This window comes from Corylus avellana, chromosome 6, assembly GCF_965113065.1.
Source record: "Corylus avellana chromosome 6, dhCorAvel1.hap1.2, whole genome shotgun sequence".
Taxonomy (NCBI): Eukaryota; Viridiplantae; Streptophyta; class Magnoliopsida; order Fagales; family Betulaceae; genus Corylus; species Corylus avellana.
The window spans coordinates 13,014,054-13,034,226 of NC_142495.1; the positions used below are offsets into that span (position 1 = coordinate 13,014,054).

The window sequence follows — 20,173 nt, forward strand, 5'->3', positions numbered from 1 at the left end:
GTGTAGGTGTAACAGTTACCCCCCAAATTCCTTTTGCCGAGACTTTGGGAGGAGAGAATTCAAACTTTCAATCTTCTTATCGCTCTTTTTCTTTCTCGCGGACAGTCCGTTCAGGTTCCGTACTCTACTCGGCTCCTCTTGGCAGTTGCTTTTGGCGTTTTAACCATTTATGGAGCTTGACACTTATGCGCTCTAGATATTCAGCAATGTATCGTACTTATCTTATCTTCAAAAATTTTGTCGTCATTCATGTAAATGCTCTGTTGTTTTGTCCACGCGTCACCCTGGGCGCGGTCTGTGGGTGAGAGCGAGAATCGATAAAATGAGTGTCGCTCCATGAGTGATACTGGCGTGGCATTTCCCAAAAGTAAAGACGGCTCAAGTCTCTTCGATTCATGTGTGACTGCAAGCCCATGATGTCTCCGCATTAAATGCTTAGCGCCTTGCCCTAGGTTTCCCATCTTATAAAGATTTTCCATTGACTCTTATTGCTTAAACCTTTGAAATTATGCGTTCCGATCTCTCTTGCGATTATGTCTTTTCACAAGCTTCCAGTAGATGCTAGTAAAACTGCCGATGAGCAATCGCCGAAAGTCCCTTTGATTCGCTGTTCGGGCCGTTCTTCTGCCACAGTGCATCCGGTTGGCGAAGCGTCTTCTTCATCCTTGCAACTGGATTTCCCTCGTCGACTAAGATCCTACTTCTCGGTGGAGGATGAGAGGGTGCTTCATCACAATTACGACATTCCTTTGTCAGTTTCTCTGCACTTTCCAGATGACTCCATCGGAATGGTCGGCGGTCCTAGAGACGTATGTGTTCATGAATGTATGTTCATGGTAGGGGTTCGCCTGCCTTTTTCTCCCATAGTGAGAGAAATGTTGTCTTTCTTGGGAGTGGCCCCTGTGCAATTGATCCCAAATGGTTGGCGCTACTTTCTAGCTACACTTCTGTTGTGGCCTTCTGTATTCTCGGGGAAGACTCTATTGATCCCAGAGTTCCTGAAGATATACGGTCCCCATTTTTATCCCACTTCCAAAACAATGACTTTCATGGTTCGCAGGAAGAACCAATTCATCGAGCTTGGGAGTACATACTCCAACAATAGACATTGGGCGGAGCAATTCCTCTACCTATGTGGAGCTTGGGAGGCGTCAACGTCCGAGGTTCTACCTTTACAGCACTTCATGCCCCGAGAGTGGGTGTCTCCCGAGAGAGTTGTAAGGTTTTTTTTTTTTTTTTTTGCTTAAAGCGTTCTTACTTCGTTTTTCTTGGCAGGGAAGGAATGCCCTACATTGGATTAAGAGCAGCAAGGCCAGGTTGATTACATCCTGGAGTATTCTCAACTTCCTGAGAATGTGAACTAGATGCTTTTCAGTAATATTGTTACTGACTCCACTCTACGTGAATGCTTGGGGTATCAGATCCCAGAGGGTTAGATCAAATCCTCCTGGCGACAAAGTGGTTTCGAAGTCGCCTGCTTGGCCTCTAAGCAAAAGGAATTGGGCACATAAGAATGTTTCTTCCTCGGAAAAGCCAATTGCTACCGCGGCTCCTTCTTTGAGGCATTCGGACTCGCCTTCTAAGTCTTCACATCCCTAAACTCAGGGTTCGGTTCTACCAATTCCGGTTGCCAAGATGGATGTGTCGGTGTCTAAGAGGAAAGTTGACAAGGGCAAGGCACCCCTGGAACTGCTTTCGAAGAAAGGGCGCGTGGATAAGTCTAGGGAGCTTCTAGGCATGTTGTCTTTTGTTTGGTCTAATTCCGTACCAATAACTTTCAGTCCTCCTCGCGGCTTGGATGAGGCTTCAGAACCTGCTTTTGTAGAGGAGGTTGCTCCTGTCCACATAGTTCCTTTGGACGCTTGGCCTCGGGAGTTGGGAGAGCTAGTGGCCACTCGACGTGAGACCCGCGTTTTGTCTCCTCTCGAGGATAGGCTTGTAGACCCTTCGACTGAATCATCCAACCAGGCTCTCATGTATCGAGGACAACCACTTAGGGGGCATTCCGGGAGGAATTCACCAATAATAAGGTCCTTGGCCTCGGGTTTGGGTGGGAACCCTTTGTCAGTCGTTACCAGGTTGCTTCCAGTGGATTATACTCGAGGAGAGGGTTAACTTACTCCAGAAATGTTATAATAATACTACCCATAACACATGCACACATTCCTAATTAACACAACCCACCCATGTTTCTCTCCGCATCATTGGCAGTTAGTGGCCTAACATATTTGGATTGAGATATCTAATCATTTGTTGTCTAAATGACTAGTAATTTGAAAAATATATTGTAAAAGAATTTATATGAAAGTTCTCTATCTAAATAAATATTAATTTAAATACTCAAATAGATAGATTCCCCGGAGATCCTTATCCCTAATTAATAACTGCGAACCATTCTAATGTGAGAGGAGGAACATTATTGGCGGGATACTAAATTATTGTCCAAGCCAAATATCAGGCTTTTGTTGCTCTATAATTGGCATGTCGACAATTGTTGAGGCTTAATTTCTAGAGAGAGAGAGTTAGTTGTGGGCCGGGGGTGTAATTTTGTTTACGCTTGTTGTCTCTCTCTTTGTGAGGCTCTTATTTGAAAAGCCAAAATGGGGAAGCCAACAAAGTTTTTCTGACAGAAAATAGAGATAATTGGTTCAAAGGCATCTGAATATGTTGTTTATGGATTGATCATCATCATGGGTTGTCAAGTTTGACGAAGAAGAAAAAGTTTTTTTTCTTGATATTTCGAAACCGAAATGTTTGTTGTGATCAAAGGTTGCTAATAAGATTGTCGGAGAGCTAGCTGTTTGTCATCGACAAAGAAAATGTGGCTTCCAAAAGGAAATGGGGTGAAGGTTACAGGAGCAAATGGGTTGGTTGCTCTTGCTGTTGACAAGGAGAAAGGAAGCCAACATGCTGTCAAGTGGGCTGCTGACAATCTTCTAAGCAAGGGCCAAACTGTTATTCTAATCCATGTTGTTCACAGGGCCTCTAAATCTCCTTCATGTAATTCTCTCAATCTCTCTCTCTCTCTCTCTCTCACACACACACACACACATATTAGGTTTAGGAGGTACGTACATATATTAGGTTTATTATCATGCATGCTTAGACAGGTGCACTTGGATTGCAATAACTTGAAAAATCTTCTCAGAAAACGCCACAATGAATACAGCAACCAAGGATGAAGGAGTGAAAGGTATAAAATGATTTATTTTTCAATAACGTGAAGATACCAAATAAACAAAAAAAAAATGTAGTAGAATTCGCTAGTATTTGAAACCAAACGAAGTACTAGGCTTAAACTAGAGATACGTACGATAGATACCAGTGGGAACTCGTGAATGTAGGACTCTGTGCACTATGTTGTTGGGTACTTCTAACAAGCACAAAAAATGATAGACTATTTGCAGTCCATTCTTTCTACCATATATAGTTGAAGTATTCAATTCAAAAATAAGCCTATTAAAAAATAAAAAATAAATCCTACAACCCTTCTATTGAAATTTGGCAAAGTTCTTGTTGCTCTACAAACATTTTTCTGTACCGAGTGACGGCAGAAACTAATAGAACAAGTTAAAAATGTATCTTAAGTACATCCAACAAGAAGCTTTTGGTGTTAGTCTAGTAATATTCTATACCTCTTCTCTTGTATCATTGTTGTGGCGTCCTATATTGACTGAATGTGAGAAAGAGGATGTGCTTATATAGAGCATGTTCTCTCTAAATGGTATAGTGCCTTTTGAGGTAAACCAAATAACAAAATCATGCGGACTAGTTAAGGTACAAAGCAGACAATATCATATTACGTATTTAATTGGAGCGGAGTGTTACATATGGTATCAAAGCCGAAGCTCAGCCTAAGGTGGGGGGAACGTTCACAAGCTTATGAGGGTTGCCAGCGAGAACGCTAAGTCCCAAGAGGAGGTGATTATGACGTTCTAGATTGCCTGAGTGTGAGAAAGATGATGTACTTATAGAGAGAATGCTCTTTCAAAATAATTTAAGGCATTTTAATTTAGGGTAGACCCAATAACAAAACCATTCATACTACTTGGAACGGAGTGTCACAATTGTAGTTAATATGCTCATGAATGAAAGACTACAAAGCTCTAATTACTTTTATGCAGGCCATAAGGGAAGCCATGCCATCATATGCGACAGCAACAACGCAGCTGCCTCACCACATAGACAGCAGCTTGAGAAGCAATCTAAGGATCTGTTCCTTACCTTCCACTGCTACTGTACCCGAAAAGACGTACGTTCTGAGATTCCTCGTTGTTTGTCAGACAATAAATTAAATTAAATTATTAAATTAATCATTTCTTATTAATTTCTGCCCTTCTTGCCAGGAGGAAATGTCATTAATAAGAGTTTATCTTTTACTTTTTTTCCTTTTTTGTGAGTTTCTAACTCATTTACTTGTGAAAATGTTTGCATCAGATAAAATGCCTGGATGTGTTACTGGAAGACACAGATATAATAAAAGCATTAACAGAATATGTTTCGTATGCTGCGATAACGAACTTGGTTCTTGGTGCATCACGGCATGGATTTATTAGGTAATGGCCTCCCTTTAATATACAAGTATATTTGCATGCATTTCAGCACACAATTTGGTAGCCTTGTTTCTACTAGGTGTTTGCATTTGCCATATTTGAATCAACTAAGAAATCAGAAATACATATCACTAGAAAAAGACTATCCAATTGAGCTAGCTCATGATAAATGGATTCATAAAGATTATTGATCTCTAGGAACAAAACAACATAGTCAATGACTCATCCAGCATAAAAATACAATTGACTTTTTTTTTAGAGAAAAAATAAAGAAAAAAAAAATAGTGGGTTGCATCAAATGGCTCGATAATTGTAGAAGAAAAGAAAGTCTACGTGATTTTTTTTTTTTTTTTTTTTTTTTTTAAAAAAATAGAAATAGAAATAGAAATATTCAGGTTGCATTTATGGTAGAAGGTTAAGTAGAAATGGAAATAAAAATAATTTCATACTCACGAAATGTTAAATTTTCCTCCAATGCCCGACTTTCATTTATACTGAAAAACCTACATATTTTTTCCCAACTACCGTAAAATGCTTATAAGATCAAAATCACCTTCAAAGTTCATATAATTCACAAGGGTTTGTTGACTCACCATGCATGCATCCAAACTTTTTTTTTTTTTTTTTTTTTTTTTTTTTTTTTTCCTTTCAATCAAGTTAGCCTAAATTTCATTTTGCATGTTTATCTAATTCCTTGAAATCCTTATATGGCCTAAACATGCAAGCTCTTAAAAAAAATGTTCTCTTCTTCCCCTTTTTATTTTTTTTTTTTTGTTCTTATATGTTCCGTAATGCCAAACACCAAAAACTCCAAGCATGTGAACATAATTAATCTTCATGCAATATTTCAATATACCGAAAATGCTTAGCTATCCTCTTTTCTTTTCTTTTCTTTTGTTTTTTTTTTAAAAAAAAATTATGCATCTATGTTTTATTTTTAAACAAGCATGCTTGTTTCTAAGAATATTTTAGCATAAAATTTCTCTGTTAGTTTAAGTAAATTTAAAGATTCTTATCAAACTAACCAACTAATTAATTACAATACTTTGTTCAAATAATAATTAACTGGAGAAAACTTCTACGCAAGCCAATGAGCCATATATAACTATAATTTATAAGCAATCTTGCATTCATGAGAAAAAGGTTTTCTACTTGATTTTTCGCTATAGCTGAATATGCCCTTTCTTTTTTCTTTTTGTTTTTCCTTTCGAAATGGAAATCCTATTTTGTATTTCTAATTTTTAACTTCATTTACGTAAAATGATTTCAAACCCATGTGCATACTAAACTAAGCCCAAAAGTTTGAACTCCATTAATTTTTTTTTTTTGTCGATTAGCCTAAGCCCACTTTCTTGTCAAATCCAAACCCATTTCAATCCCACTTTCATGTCAAATCCAAGCACATTCCATCAAAATGAATCAAGCCCATTAAATCAACCAAAATGGATCATGAACTAAACTAATATTTACCAAAAAATAATAATAATAATTACAAGTAAACTAACAAATACACAAATCTAAAAACGTGATTTTCTTTAATATCAAACAAACTTTTCCTACGGAAATAAATTAAACAAATAGGAAATGAGGGAGATTGAAATTTACTATCAAACAACAACAAAAATGCTGGTCAAGCTTCCTACAACCTAATCAATTGTGCGGCCTCCATTTAAGAAAAAGTTGAAAATAACTTCAGTAATAGGCTAATGGTGTGTTTGGTATTGCAAAAAACGTGATTTTCTTTAATATCAAACAAACTTTTCCTACGGAAATAAGTTAAACAAATAGGAAATGAGGGAGATTGAAATTTACTATCAAACAACAACAAAAATGCTGGTCAAGCTTCCTACAACCTAATCAATTGTGCGGCCTCCATTCAAGAAAAAGTTGAAAATAACTTCAGTAATAGGCTAATGGTGTGTTTGGTATTGCAATTTAATAGACAAAAAGTGTGTTTTTAAATCAAATCGCAAAAAAAAAAAAAAAAAAATCCTTTGCATTTTTAAAAATTTACAATTTAAAAATGTAGAAAATCTGCATTTTCAAATCACATGCAAGGTAGTTCTTTTTTGAAAACGCACAATTTTAAAAGCTAAACTACGATTTTGTCAAATGCTTAATTGCGTTTTTAAAAATCACTATTTTAAAATCATATTTTTTGAAATCACAAACTCAAATGAACCCTAAGATGTATTATATATGCATTTACCAGAGTAATGCTAGCTTTGCTTAGTTTCAGCTGTTTTTTGTCACGCAGATTCAAGACATCAAATATTCCAAGTGGCGTGACAAAAGGTGTACCAGATTTCTGCACTGTATATGTAATCTCCAAAGGCAAGGTCTCTTCTGTTCGAAACGCTTGTCGTCCACCGCCCTACCTTTCCCCACTGCTCGAACATATTCAGAAACTATCAAACAAAAAAACCATCAATTCTTCTGATCCACGCACCAAACAGAGCATGAATATAAGAGGTTTGTTACATGTTCTTCTCATCTATAAACCCTTTTCAATTTAAGAATTGTTATACATGCGCCCAAGTGCTTATTTCATGATGTGACAATGAAAATCTGCTACGTACGTCATGCAGTGCGCACTTGAGAGTAGGCGATCAAAGTTGACCCAAATAATTCATCATGTATATGCAGGAAGTAGGACACCATTCAAGCCTCGTAACATAGAGGATGAATCAATGAGGTCGCCCTTTAGAAGAGGGGGAAGAGGTTTGAATGCAAAAGCCCATGCAGAGTTTTCAGAAGGAGAATCGGACATATCATTTGTGAGTTCTGGGAGGCCCAGCAATATTGAACCGATGTCTACTTTCCCCTACGATTATATAGATTCTGGGCGAACCTCTCGGCTTTCAACCAACTCAGATCAAACCAATGGATCAATCCATTTGGGAGCCAAGTTAACTGACCTCAATTTGATGCAGAATTACTCATCATTTTCAAACGAGAGCAGTGTTACATCAAGTTCATGGTCATCACAAAACTTGGTAAGCATTTCATTCAATACGTAAAATATTTAATTGAAATGGGAGCTGAATAACGAAGACAGGGTTCGAAGTTAAATCGCCACTTGTTCTAAAAGCTTAACTTGAGAATTGGGTTATCGAGATAATTGTTGAGGAATAATCTTACATTGCTTGTTAACAAGACCTTGGGCATCTTGATAAATAATGGGCAACCCTCTCCTATATAACTAGTTTTATGAAATGAGTTAGGTCTATGAATTTCTTTATGATATCAGAGCCTACCACAGGATTAATGGGGCCCACACCACTTACCCTATAACCAGGAATAGAAAAAATACTGGCATGCACGTGATGGAGGGCGTTGAGGAATAATCTCACATTGCTTATGCATAAGACCTTGGGCATGTTTATAAAGAATGAGCAACAATCTCCTAGAGAACCGATTTTATGAGATGAGTTAGGCCCACAAATTTCTTCAATAACTTCTACTTACATGTACCGAAACATGCAGGATGATGTGGAAGCTGAGATGAGGAGGATGAAGCTGGAGCTGAAGCAAACAATGGACATGTACAGTACAGCATGCAGAGAAGCATTAATGGCAAAACAGAAGGTAGTGAAAAGACAAATGTACTTTTGTGTATTCTTTCCATTGAAAGATAGTTTCTAATGTCATATTTTTGCCAAAAGGCAATGGAGCTGCATCATTGGAGAGTTGAAGAAGAGAGGAAGTTTGAAGAGGGAAGACTGGCAGAGGAAGCTGCCCTAGCAATAGCAGAGAAAGAGAAAGTCAGGTGCAAGGCAGCCATGGAATCAGCAGAAGCAGCGAAGAGGATTGCTGAGTTAGAATCACAAAGAAGAGCATATGCGGAAATCAAGTCCCTCAAAGAAGCAGAGCAAATAAGAAAGGTGTTGGATAGTTTAGCCCAGAGTGATGTCAAATACAGGAGATACAATCTCAAGGAGATTGAGAAGGCAACAGAATTCTTTGCTGAATCTCGCAAGATTGGTGAAGGAGGCTATGGCCCTGTATACAGGTGCTACCTTGATCATACACAAGTTGCAGTCAAGGTTTTAAGTCCAGAAGCTGCTCAAGGGAGATCACAATTTCAACAAGAGGTGAGGAACCCTAGAGTATATGTTTGCTCAACAGAAAAACCTATAAAAAAATGCATTAACAATACAAAATACTAAAATAAGTTTAAAATAACCAAGAATTCTTGATATAGCATGCCAAAAGGTTAGAAAATTAAAGTCACCCCTTCCTTTCCGCTTAAGTTTTTAGTACAACCGGTAATTTCACATGCTAACAAAGTCTTAAAGTTCAACCCCATAACTCCATATTTCAGTTAAATATTTTGTGTTGGGCCTCACTTATTGAGAGAAGTGAGAAGAAGTGTTGGAATATTAAATCCACTCATTCCTATCAACTTAAGCTTCTGAAATAAGTAGTGATTTAATGTCATTTTGTGGTTCCACCTCAGCATGACAAATGAAATACTTTTTAAATCATCCCTGATAATTCTACTGCAGATTGACATACTTAGCTGCATAAGACACCCAAATATGGTGCTCCTTCTAGGAGCATGTCCTGAGTATGGCATCCTAGTCTACGAATACATGGCTAATGGAAGCTTAGATGACCGTCTCTTTCGGAAAGGAAACACCCCAGTTCTCTCATGGCAACTCCGGTTCCGAATCGCCGCAGAAATCGCCACTGGCCTACTTTTTCTCCATCAAACGAAGCCAGAGCCGCTAGTACACCGTGACCTCAAGCCAGCAAACATTTTACTCGACCACAACTATGTCAGCAAGATCAGTGATGTCGGATTGGCAAGGCTTGTACCTGCGGTAGCTGAAAATGTAACACAATACCACATGACATCAACGGCTGGAACTTTTTGTTACATTGATCCAGAATACCAACAAACAGGAATGCTTGGAGTAAAATCTGATGTCTATTCCCTTGGAATTGTGCTTCTGCAATTGGTGACTGCTAAGCCACCAATGGGTTTGGCGCACCATGTTGGTCTGTTTATTGAGAAAGGAAAGCTCTCTCAGATGCTGGACCCTGCTGTACCCGATTGGCCTATTGAAGAAACATTGCGCTTTGCTAGGATAGGAGTTCAATGTGCACAGCTCAGAAGAAAAGACAGGCCAGATCTTTGCAAGGAAGTATTGCCAGAGCTCTGTGAACTAAGGGAAATAGCTGAAGAAAAGATGAACCGCTTTGTCTTAGGTTCTAGTGCTAGCCCCTCTCCTAATCACAGCCATGTTTCAACGCAACAGGTGAGTTTGAAATATACAAGGTATCATGAATATATGCACTCTAAATGACACATTGATGACATTCCACATTTCATTTGAATTTGAATAGAAATTCTTGAATATTGTTCCAAATCAAGAATGTTGTATATAGTATTACTCATATGAAGAATACCCATCTACTCCAAATTCTATAATGCCTAATATTAGCTGCTCATCTGCTGAAGTTATACACTTTGGCTTGGAAGAAAATATTGCCCTTCTCTCCTAGGAAGTGTATAATTAAGTTTCCAAAAACTTTCCTGCAGCAATTTGGCAGGCATGCAAAAGAGCACCATGAATGAATAAGCTAGAAGACCCCATGAAATTGGATAATGGAATCATCTTCTAAATGGTTTCCAATATCACCAAGCAACCATAGGAGAGAACCATTTAATTGTGGCATATATATGAAATTTGAAGCAAAATAGATTTACTAGCTTCTAAAAGTTATGAGCTTTGACAATTATGGAAAGTATGACATTGCTGAATTTTTTGCAGGATGTTATGAGTGATCAACTCCTTGAGAACTCGGGAAGCACAAAAAGCAGATCAAGCACTTCATCACTGAAGGAAGACAATCAGGTGTAGATTGATAAACACTTTGCACAAAGAGCATGCAGATTTGTTTTATTTAAATTGATTCACAGGGTCAATTGAGTAATGCTCGTAGGTCACTGTGAGTTCCTTAATTGTCACAAGAATCCTTTTTTAAGGCCCTTATGTTTCGACCTAAAATATTTTTTGGAAAATATTTTCCCTATTTTTAAAGGTTTTGCATGGCATAAAATATTGGTTAACTTGAAATGTTTTCAATTGACCAAGAAAATAATCTTCATAAGGCATAACATAGTTTATGCTTATCATCTGCATAAACCATTTTTTGCCGCTCTCCCACACCTCCGGATGGGCTATCGTGAAAGGGCCCGTTATGGAGCCTACTGACCTGAGCAAGTCTTAGTCTGCCTGAAAATCTGACCCGGCAAGTGGCCCCACAAGGACCCTCTCAAAATTACATTTCCAAATTGCAAGCAATATAGGTAAGCGATTGCACTCGATCTTAATCTCATCCCCAAAAGCCTTGTATTCTCACTCACTCTCTTTCTCTGTAGCTCATTTTCGCTATCTCTTTTTCATTCTTCAGCTCCTCATATTATATGAAAATATAAAGAAATGATTTTTTGTACAACCCACATACTAAAAAATGTTTTATGCCGAACAAACGGGGCCTAAATGTCAAATTGTGTTCCACAATGGTATGTGAAGTTGTTCAACATATCACTTGTACTAGGCACTTTTCTTTTTATCTATATATTTACATATAAATGAGAAAGTTCCGAAGGCTACTCCTAAGTTAGAATTTGAATCCCATCATGGTAGGTGTTAGAAAGTGAAATTTGCATACCATCCTGAAAATTTGTTTTTATATGAATATGATCAACAATGAATTGCTATAAATTAAAGTATGTGGTTTGCTTTTAACATTCACTCTCATAAAACTCCACATCAAAAGATAACCCAAATCTTGTACCACTTTTTCATTGAGGCTTAAAGACCAACAAATCAAACATGAAAAGAAGGCATTCTTCCAAAGTAATTTCATGTATTTGTTTCTCAAGATAAAAATGTAACCATTGAAAAAAGGAGGATCAAGACCTTTAATAGACTACAACCAAGATACTTATTCTGCATGTAGAAAGTACAACTGAACTAGAATGAGTAGTACTATTTCCTACTCATGGGAAAAATCGAAATTAAATCTTAAGTTTTCTCACAATTTCAATTTAATCTCTTGGCTTTAATTTCAACAATTAGCTTCTTAAGCTTTATTTGTATTTGAAATTGATGTTTTCATCAACATACATTCAAATAATTAATAGCTCATCTGCCACATGGACAACTTACCCTGTCACACGATGATGGCAGGTAGTTTAGAATGCCATGTTAAGCACCCAAAAAAAAGAAAAAAGAAAAAAAAGAGGATAAATATGGGAGTTGACAAGATGGTTGTAACACACAAGTACGAGCTCATACATATTTAATATCATGGCGCCAAAATTACCACCACCACATGTGTCCTCATCTTATAAAACTTTCTCTCTTTTTTTTTTCACTCCTTTTACTTCTCTTGAAACATCTCAAGCAATTGGAAACTTACCTTAATTAGAATGATATAAAATTTGAAAACTTTCTAAAATAGAACACTTGTACTCAAAGAGTTGAGTAACATAAAATAACTTTCTTGCTTTAAAACCCTTTAGGAAAAACATTTCATGAGAGTATATCAATTCATATAACATAGGCGAAATAACATATTTATACATTCGTAGTGCAATAAAAGCAATTGACAAAAAGGCATGTAATGAAATTACACTTAGAAAAAGTTAAGGATTCCTCATAACTTTTTCTGACATCTTCTGTACCAAACATCATTACACAGCCTAGGTCTAAAAGGAACTAATCAAACCATTACCTGCTGTTTGGTCCTTTTGGACCAGATCCAGATTTCGTTCTTAAATTTGTACTGCATTTACTTTTTGGGCCGTGTTGTTGGGGTGCCCACCCCTTTTGATGTTAATTAGTCAGTCCTGTAACCCGCTTCCCTTAATTGAATAGAAAAAAAAAAAAAAAAAACATTGGTTGGGCTATCTTGAAATATATATAACATATAAATTAATGCATCACGTGATGAAGAAAGACAACTGTTCATGCATCCGGCTGTTCAACAATATTGTCCAAGTCAAATGTGATTCTATGGGCATACAAAGAAAAATTTAAAACCGTTAAGCCTTCGATCTGTATGTTTCAGCTCTTCCATAAAATGACAAACATTTTCAAATCAATTTTGCAAAGATTAAACAAGACAACATCCTTAATGAAAATTTTAGGAAGGCTGAAGGAGTTGGAGAAAAATTGAGAACAAGAAATGTAGCACTTTAAAGAAGAGGACTTGCAAAAGAAAATGTGTAGGGAAATATATTTTGATGGGAGTGCTAACCTGTCGTGTAGTTTTGGTAGTGTATTGTGATCGTGGCTTGGGTGATGTTATACATTAGCCACATCCCCTAAAACCTATCTGGCCCGGTCTTTTATAGCATTTAGCGCATAGATAAAAACTAATCTCTTATGCTCCAAATGCTATTGGAGACCACGCTACACAAGTTTTGGGAGCATAGGAAGTGATGAATAAAATTACTCCTTCCTATGCTCATTTTTCTCAAAGTTGGATGCAACCGTGTCGATTTGTAAGTTCTAGGATCACCCTCCCACCATGAGAGTAATGCTATACGAAGGACATTTGTTTCCCAACACAAACTAATTTTTAGTTAAATATAAATTACACTTTTTAAAAAAATATATATATTATTAACATTCCTTCAAGAACAAGTAGAAAATTGTGTACCTTGTTAGCAAATTCAAAACCTAAACATGTTTCGGAAAAAACAAATTAACCTCTTTTCATTACTTAAATGCTGAAAACTCTTTCAATTACCAGTTAATTAAACAGATTATCAAATGTGGCACCTAAAACTAACACACTTTTCAAAACAAACTACAAAACACTTCTCAACTAATAAAACCCAAAACATTTATCAAGAAATAATTAACATTATATTTTTTCAAGCTTTCCTTTGTTTTTCTTTTAAAAAAAAAAAAGTAGGGGTTGCTCTACCGTTTGACTTTTCCTATTTAAACTTTTTTTTATTCAAAGAGGAGAAAGGGAAAAGGGGAGCTATTTGAAACTCCATTTCAATGTAAAATGTTGCGAAAATTTTTTTTTAGTGTTTGGCCCGTACAGGAAATCACAAAATTATATAGGAGTCCCCCAGCCACCCCCAGTGGGTTGAGCCACCCCCAGCCACCATGAGGGTGGCTTGTAGTCATTGGCCACCATTTGGGTTTTACGATTCATTTTTTCATTAACTATTTTGGTTTTGAATATATGCTATCCTAAATAACATGCAAATATGCTTAATGTTTTCTTATTAACAGCCAAATCCGACGAAAAGTCGCTCGTTAACAATCGAATCCGATCCTCTACAAAATATTAAGGATCCTTCGAACGGTTTGACGACATTGGATTTGCCGCAATACGACCCTTCTATATTAACTGAAGCGGTCAAGGTGAGATGGTGAAGGAGAATATAATAGCAAAGCTAATCCATTCCTTAAATAGGATTGAGGAATATACTTTAGAACTAAACATGATGTCCAAATTGATTTCTTAAGATTTTCAAAACAAGATGGAGACAATTGACAATCCATCCGAATAATTAAACAAACACAAAATGACAAATCCTCTGCCAGTATTCTCATATAACCAATAATGTATGACGTGTGTCTGTCCCTTATATTATTAAGATTGTTGTTCTTCCGGATAGTAATTATATGATTATGATTGCTTTTATGTTCTTCTAATTAGGCGGAAACTATCCCCAAGGAATAACTCAATCGGCAAGGGACCACGCCTTATTTATTTCCATTGAAACCTTAAAAACCAATGTCATCCATTAATTAAGCATGTAAACAGATAAAAAAAATTTAAATTACTCAATGAACAACAACATGTACAAACTAAAAAATTATCAACCAAAAATAGCGATAAGAAACTCTCTCTCTCATTATTATTTCTTGAGTTCAATGTAAAATTTACCAAAGAAAAGTAATCATTTGAATAAAAAATAATATATAAATTAGAAAAAAAAAATAAGGGACAAAAAAAAAATGGAAGAACATAAGCACCGGAAATAAAGATAAAAAAAAAAGGAAAAAAAATGAAAATACTAATTGAAAATAACTATTCTAGATAAAAAAAAATAATAAAAAAAAAAAAAAACTGTAGTATAATTTTTCATTGAGAAACAACGATTGGAAAATTGAAAAATAACTGTTCTAGAAAAAATATATATATAAAAAAAAAAAAAAAAAGAACTGTAGTATAATTTTTCATTGAGAAACAGCAAAGCAAATCTCTCTCTCTCTCTCTCTCTCTCTCTTGTCTTTTTTCTGAATTGATTGTGAAATTTACAAAGGAACATTGAGATATAAATAGAAAGTAAGAGAAGAAAAAAAAATTAGAAAAAGATATAAGGGACAAAAACAAAAATGGAAGAACATAAGCATCGAAAATAAAGATAAAAAAAAAACGAATAAAATGAAAATACTAATATAATTGAAAATAACGAAGTTCCAACCGATTTGACAAACACCCCCTGAATTTTCAAAACTCTCACTTAGGCCCTCTGAACTTTGATTTGCTCTCACTTTGGACCCTTCTGTTAGTTCTCAACGTTAAAGTCAAATAGTTTGACTTTTTATGCCCATTTTACCCTCACCCCAAAACTTTACCGTTTTGTGCCCTAAAACTACAACACCTACCAAGCCCAAAATGACGTCGTTTTAGGCATTATTATTATTATTATTATTATTATTTTCAATAAAAGCAAAATATAAAAAATAAAAAAATAAAAAAAAAAAACACGAAATCGGGGTGGCTCCAGCCACCCCCTGGCCGATCTGGGGAACCACCCCCATGGCCAAGGGGGTGGCCGAAAGGCCAAATAAAAAGGGGGGGGGGGATCGGGTGTTTTGGGGGTGGTCCGGGCTGGGGTGGTTTCGGCCAAACCACCCCCAGGCCGGCCAGGGGGTGGCTCCAGCCACCCTGATTTCGGTTTTTTTTTTAAAAAAAATATTTTGCTTTTCTTTTTCTTTTTCTTCTTCTTTTAATAATATGCTCAAAACGACGTCGTTTTGGTTGGGTGGTGATGTAGTTTTGAAGCCCAAAACAGTGTAGTTTTAGAGTCCAAAACAGCGTAGTTTTGGTTGAGGGTAAAATGGATATAAAAAGTCAAATTGTTTGACTTTAACGTTAAAACCTAACAGAAGGGTCCAAAGTGAAAGCAAACCAAAGTTCAGGGGGCCTAAGTGAGAGTTTTGGTAATTCAGGGGGTGCTTGTCAAATTGGCTGGAAGTTCAAGGGGGCTTACTAAAGTTTCCCACAACAAAAAAAAAAAAGGCGGAAACTCCTAAAATAAGCAAAAACATGTTTTTACCTCTAGCTGCGATGCTGCCGGCATTTGTCTTCAATGCACACGTTTCAAGCTCATTCATTGCACATTTATTAATTGATCTTAGAGTGACGATGGAGATGGAAGCCTCTTCCGAAATCAAAAGACAGTTTAAATACGCCATTGAGATCCTTACTTTTGTGCTTTGAATTTGTGTATTAACATATCCAAAACTCTGATGATTGAGCGCTAGCAACAGCTTTCCTTTGATTTTTTTTTTAAGTTTAGAGAACAAAACTACTTTTTACTTCTTATGAAAATATATTTTACAATAGCTTCCCTTACCTTTCCTTATACCATTAAAATATTATTTCTTTATAAAATATAAGTTCCCTACCTACCCTCACTTGTTTCACAAAATCCCAACAAAATCCTCAATTAAAAACAAAAAGATGAAAGAGAAGAGAGGAAAGAAAAATGTTTATATTAAAATAATATATAAGGAACCACTTTTTGTTTCCTACACATTAGGAAATACTGTAGCAACTATTGAAGGTTGGTTAAATGTAAAGAATCTGATGTGAGTTGGTTTTTATTGTTGTTTTGAAATTTTTCTTAAACATAAAGAAGGGAATAGTATATATGGCATTTGCTGCTAGTACTCTTAAGAAAGTTAACCTCGAGAATGACGCCCTATTCAAATTGTTATTAATCAAATGGAAACAAGAACCTATAAAAACCACTTAATTCTCTACTATTTTCACAGCCCAAGTTGAAGAAATTCTAGATTCCAGCCCATCTTCTTTAAAATTAGTGCCTAGCAAGCTAGTTTCAATCCTCAATTAAGGATATATATCATGGGTGTAATCACTTACACAGACGAGTACACCTCCCCTATCCCACCAGCTAGATTGTTCAAAGCCTTGGTCATTGATGCCCACATCCTGATCCCAAAACTCCTCCCTCGGGTTGTTAAGAACATTGAAATCATTCAAGGAGATGGAGGGGCTAGAAGCATCAGGCTGATCACTTTCGTCCAAGGTAAGCTTCATTATAAAATTTCACTTGTTAATTAGCACAAAAAAAAAAAAAAAAAAAAAAGGTTTTGAGAAAATTATCACTTAATGAAGCAATTACATGAAAGGGACATTTTAACATTAAAATGACCCCTGGTGGGATCGTTTTAACAAAACGACCCCAATACAAAATGCCCCTAAACCATAGTTTGTTGGTAGTATACGTAGTAAACATGATTGTTGTCCATGCAGGTAGCCAATTTAGTACTGTGAAGAACTGAATTGATGAGTTGAATGAAAAGACTTATTCCTACAAGTACACGGTGATCGAAGGTGATGCCTTGTCTGACAAGCTTGAACTGATTGTTCATGAGGTTCAATTTGAGGCAACAGCAGAAGGTGGGAGTAAAAATAAGATGACAACCGAGTACCACACAAAGGGGTGACAAAGTGATCAAGGAAGAGGAAATCAAGGCTGGCATGGAATAGGTGCTGGGTATGTACAAAGTTGTGGAAGGCTACCTCCTTCAACAACTTAATTAGCAGCATTTCTTCTGAATTAATGCTGAGTTTCAATCAGTCACTTTTTTTTTACTTCTTAATGTTGTGGCTTTTGCTTTTGTCTCTGTATAATTTTGTTGTACTCATGTACTGCTTCAAGCTATATATATATATATATATATATATATATATATATCTATATATATATATATATATAAAAAGCATTCCTACATAATGTGAATGATGAATTCCTTTTTATTTCTCATTGTCTAATTCAGTTTGTGTCCTCTCATGGGCGCCTTTTATACTCAGCCAATTTCTTAACGTCGTCCATCCACACAATCCATGCCAATATGATGATCTGGAAACAAATCCTACAAATCTTCATTAATTTTGCATTCATTGTGCTAAAACCCTTGCAACAAACTTAACACACACAAAACCAACTACGGGAAAGATAGTAAATGCCACAAGATTTCAAGACTAGAAAAAAGATTCTCAACTCAAATCTCTCTCTCCCTCTCCTTATGTAATGCCACCGAAATTTGATTACATTAATAATTAATTATGTGCACATTCCAATACTCATCTATACTGTAAATAAGTCTCCAGTGATCTATTTATTACCCACGAGATTCATTAATAGAACTAATCAACCTCAAAAGCTACAAGCGGAATTTTTCACATTAATTAACTAGAGCGCCAGGGGATTGACTTCAATAATTAAGAACCAAGAAAAAGGTATCGATTCTAAGGAGTTTGGGAGGCTAATCTTCAACTCTTGCCTCTTGAGGAATTCCAACATCACTTGGGTCACCTTACACGGCGCACATGATTTTGGGTACTTAATTAATCAAAATCTTGATTGGGTGAGAACTGCCGTCTAATCTCATGGAGTTTATGCGTTTGTTGGTATACTTCTTTGGGTACAAGGTGTTTGATATCAAACACATGATCAAGTTGTGTGAGGGGCGCTATGGCGGTTTGGAGGGGGTAGCCAACACTCTTGGGTTTGACCGTGTCGCCGGGAAGAGTCACCAAGTGGGTTCTGACAGTTTGCTCACCTTGCAAACAATAATCAAACTCAAGGATGTTTACTTCTTGGGAAAGTTTTTGATAGATTTTCGGTTGACCCTTTATGCTTTAGAAGTTGATCGATGTTGGGAGCTTGACTGCACCAAAAAATTGCAAACCAAAGATAATTTACGGCTTGCAATTTCTAACTGGGTGCAATCAATACTACCAAATATCTAGGTTTGTCTCAGTCAGTGATGGCCTGTTACAATATTCATCGTACTTTGAGGTTTCCTCTCTTAGACAATGTATAGGATTCTTCACAGCTATAGTAAATCTGTCTTCTTTTTCTTTTTCTTTTTTGAATTGGAATCAAACCGAACAATACCAAAGTAACAATTGAGAAGTTTTAGTATTGAGTGGGTGTCCTGTTGAATAATAAACTTAATTTTAACATTTAGTTGAGTCTTTTCATTTCATATTCTCATATGTTACTGAGTGAGTTGAAGAGGTTGCGTCTTTTAGTTTTTCAAGAGTTATTTTACATAGGAGTTACATGGAAGTTATATGAGAGGTAAATGAATGAAGTTATTGTGAAAAAATTAGAAGAGTCATTTGTATCTTATAAATACCCATGTAAGCAAGTTATTTCATTAAGTTGAATAAAGTTGAATATTTCTCTTCCTATTTTGTGTAATCTCTTAGTGAGTGTTATTTCCAATTTTTTCAACAAAGTGGTATCAGAGCCATAGTTTATTGATCCTAGGAAAATGGCCAATCCAACCTTCCCATTTCAATTCCCTCACCTGTCCAAAGACAATTTTGATAATTGGTGCATTCGCATGAAGGCGTTGCTTGGATCGCAAGATGCTTGGGAGATTGTAGAAAAAGGCTATGATGAGCCTAGTGAGGAAGCTTCTTTAAGTCCTAATCAAAGAGAGCATTTTCAAAGACTTCGAAAGAAGGATCAACAAGCTCTCACTCTTATTCATCAATGTTTAGATGAAGCTATATTCAAGAAGATGGCAAATGCAACAACCTCCAAGCAAGCATGGGAGATTCTTCTAAACTCCTATCAAGGAGTTTATAAAGTGAAGAAAGTTCGCCTTCAAACATTAAGAGGCGAATTTGAAGTTTTGCGAATGAAAGAATCCGAGTCGATTGCGGATTATTTTTCAAGGGTGTTGGCCATAGTAAATCAAATGAAGAGATATGGAGAAAAATTGGAAGATGTTCGAGTCATAGAGAAGATCCTCCGTTCCTTGCAACAAAAATTTGACTATATCGTTGTAGCTATTGAAGAGTCAAAAGATTTAGAAACCATGAGTATTGATCAACTTATGGGATCTCTTCAAGCCCATGAAGAAAGGCTCAAAAAGAAGAAAGAAGAGCCATTGGAGCAAGTTCTAGCTACAAAACTCTTTTTCAAAGAGAAGCAAGAATAGCAAGAAAGGAGTCAAAGAGGACAAGGACGCGGTCGTGGCCGTGGTAGAGGAAGAGGAAGAAGCCCACATAATTGGAACAATTACGAAGAAAGAGGTCAAGCATCAAGAGGACGAGGACGAGAAATAATTGGAAGCAATATGGAAGAAGGTATGATAAATCTCAAGTTAAATGTTATAATCGCCAAAAATATGGTCATTATGCATGGGAGTGTAGAAGTGATGCTAACAATGTTGAAGAGGAAGCCAATTATGTTGAAAACAAGGAAGCAGAGCCCACTTTGTTGCTTGCTTATAAAGGAGAAGAAAGAGGAGAGAAGAAGTTGTGGTATCTTGACAACGCGGCAAGCAACCATATAT

The 20,173-nt window shown here is 36.3% G+C and overlaps 2 protein-coding genes and 1 pseudogene across 2 annotated transcripts; all 3 read left to right on the forward strand.

The window, feature by feature from the left end:
- The first annotated feature begins 2,819 nt into the window (after positions 1 to 2,819).
- On the forward strand, positions 2,820 to 10,423 carry LOC132187900 (U-box domain-containing protein 35). The gene is made up of 9 exons (XM_088517567.1): positions 2,820 to 3,000; positions 4,125 to 4,252; positions 4,438 to 4,556; positions 6,811 to 7,025; positions 7,200 to 7,549; positions 8,040 to 8,141; positions 8,219 to 8,647; positions 9,062 to 9,817; positions 10,334 to 10,423. Exons 1-9 carry the CDS (start codon positions 2,820 to 2,822, stop codon positions 10,421 to 10,423), a joined length of 2,370 nt encoding a protein of 789 aa, XP_088373693.1.
- A 6,274-nt stretch (positions 10,424 to 16,697) lies between these two features.
- LOC132187901 (major strawberry allergen Fra a 1-2 pseudogene) lies at positions 16,698 to 17,399 on the forward strand (annotated as a pseudogene).
- Positions 17,400 to 19,141: 1,742 nt separating this feature from the next.
- LOC132187902 (uncharacterized) lies at positions 19,142 to 19,816 on the forward strand. Its single transcript, XM_088517568.1, has one exon. It carries the CDS (start codon positions 19,142 to 19,144, stop codon positions 19,814 to 19,816), a length of 675 nt encoding a protein of 224 aa, XP_088373694.1.
- The last annotated feature ends 357 nt before the right edge of the window (positions 19,817 to 20,173 follow it).

Excerpts from the sequence above, each read along its gene's own strand:
- LOC132187900 (XM_088517567.1), top strand. The coding sequence starts at position 2,820 with ATGTGGCTTCCAAAAGGAAATGGGGTGAAGGTTACAGGAGCAAATGGG. Across the intron at positions 3,001-4,124 it reads GGCCTCTAAATCTCCTTCAT|GCCATAAGGGAAGCCATGCC; the intron begins GTAATTCTCTCA and ends ACTTTTATGCAG. Across the intron at positions 8,648-9,061 it reads GATCACAATTTCAACAAGAG|ATTGACATACTTAGCTGCAT; the intron begins GTGAGGAACCCT and ends ATTCTACTGCAG.
- LOC132187902 (XM_088517568.1), top strand. The coding sequence starts at position 19,142 with ATGGCCAATCCAACCTTCCCATTTCAATTCCCTCACCTGTCCAAAGAC.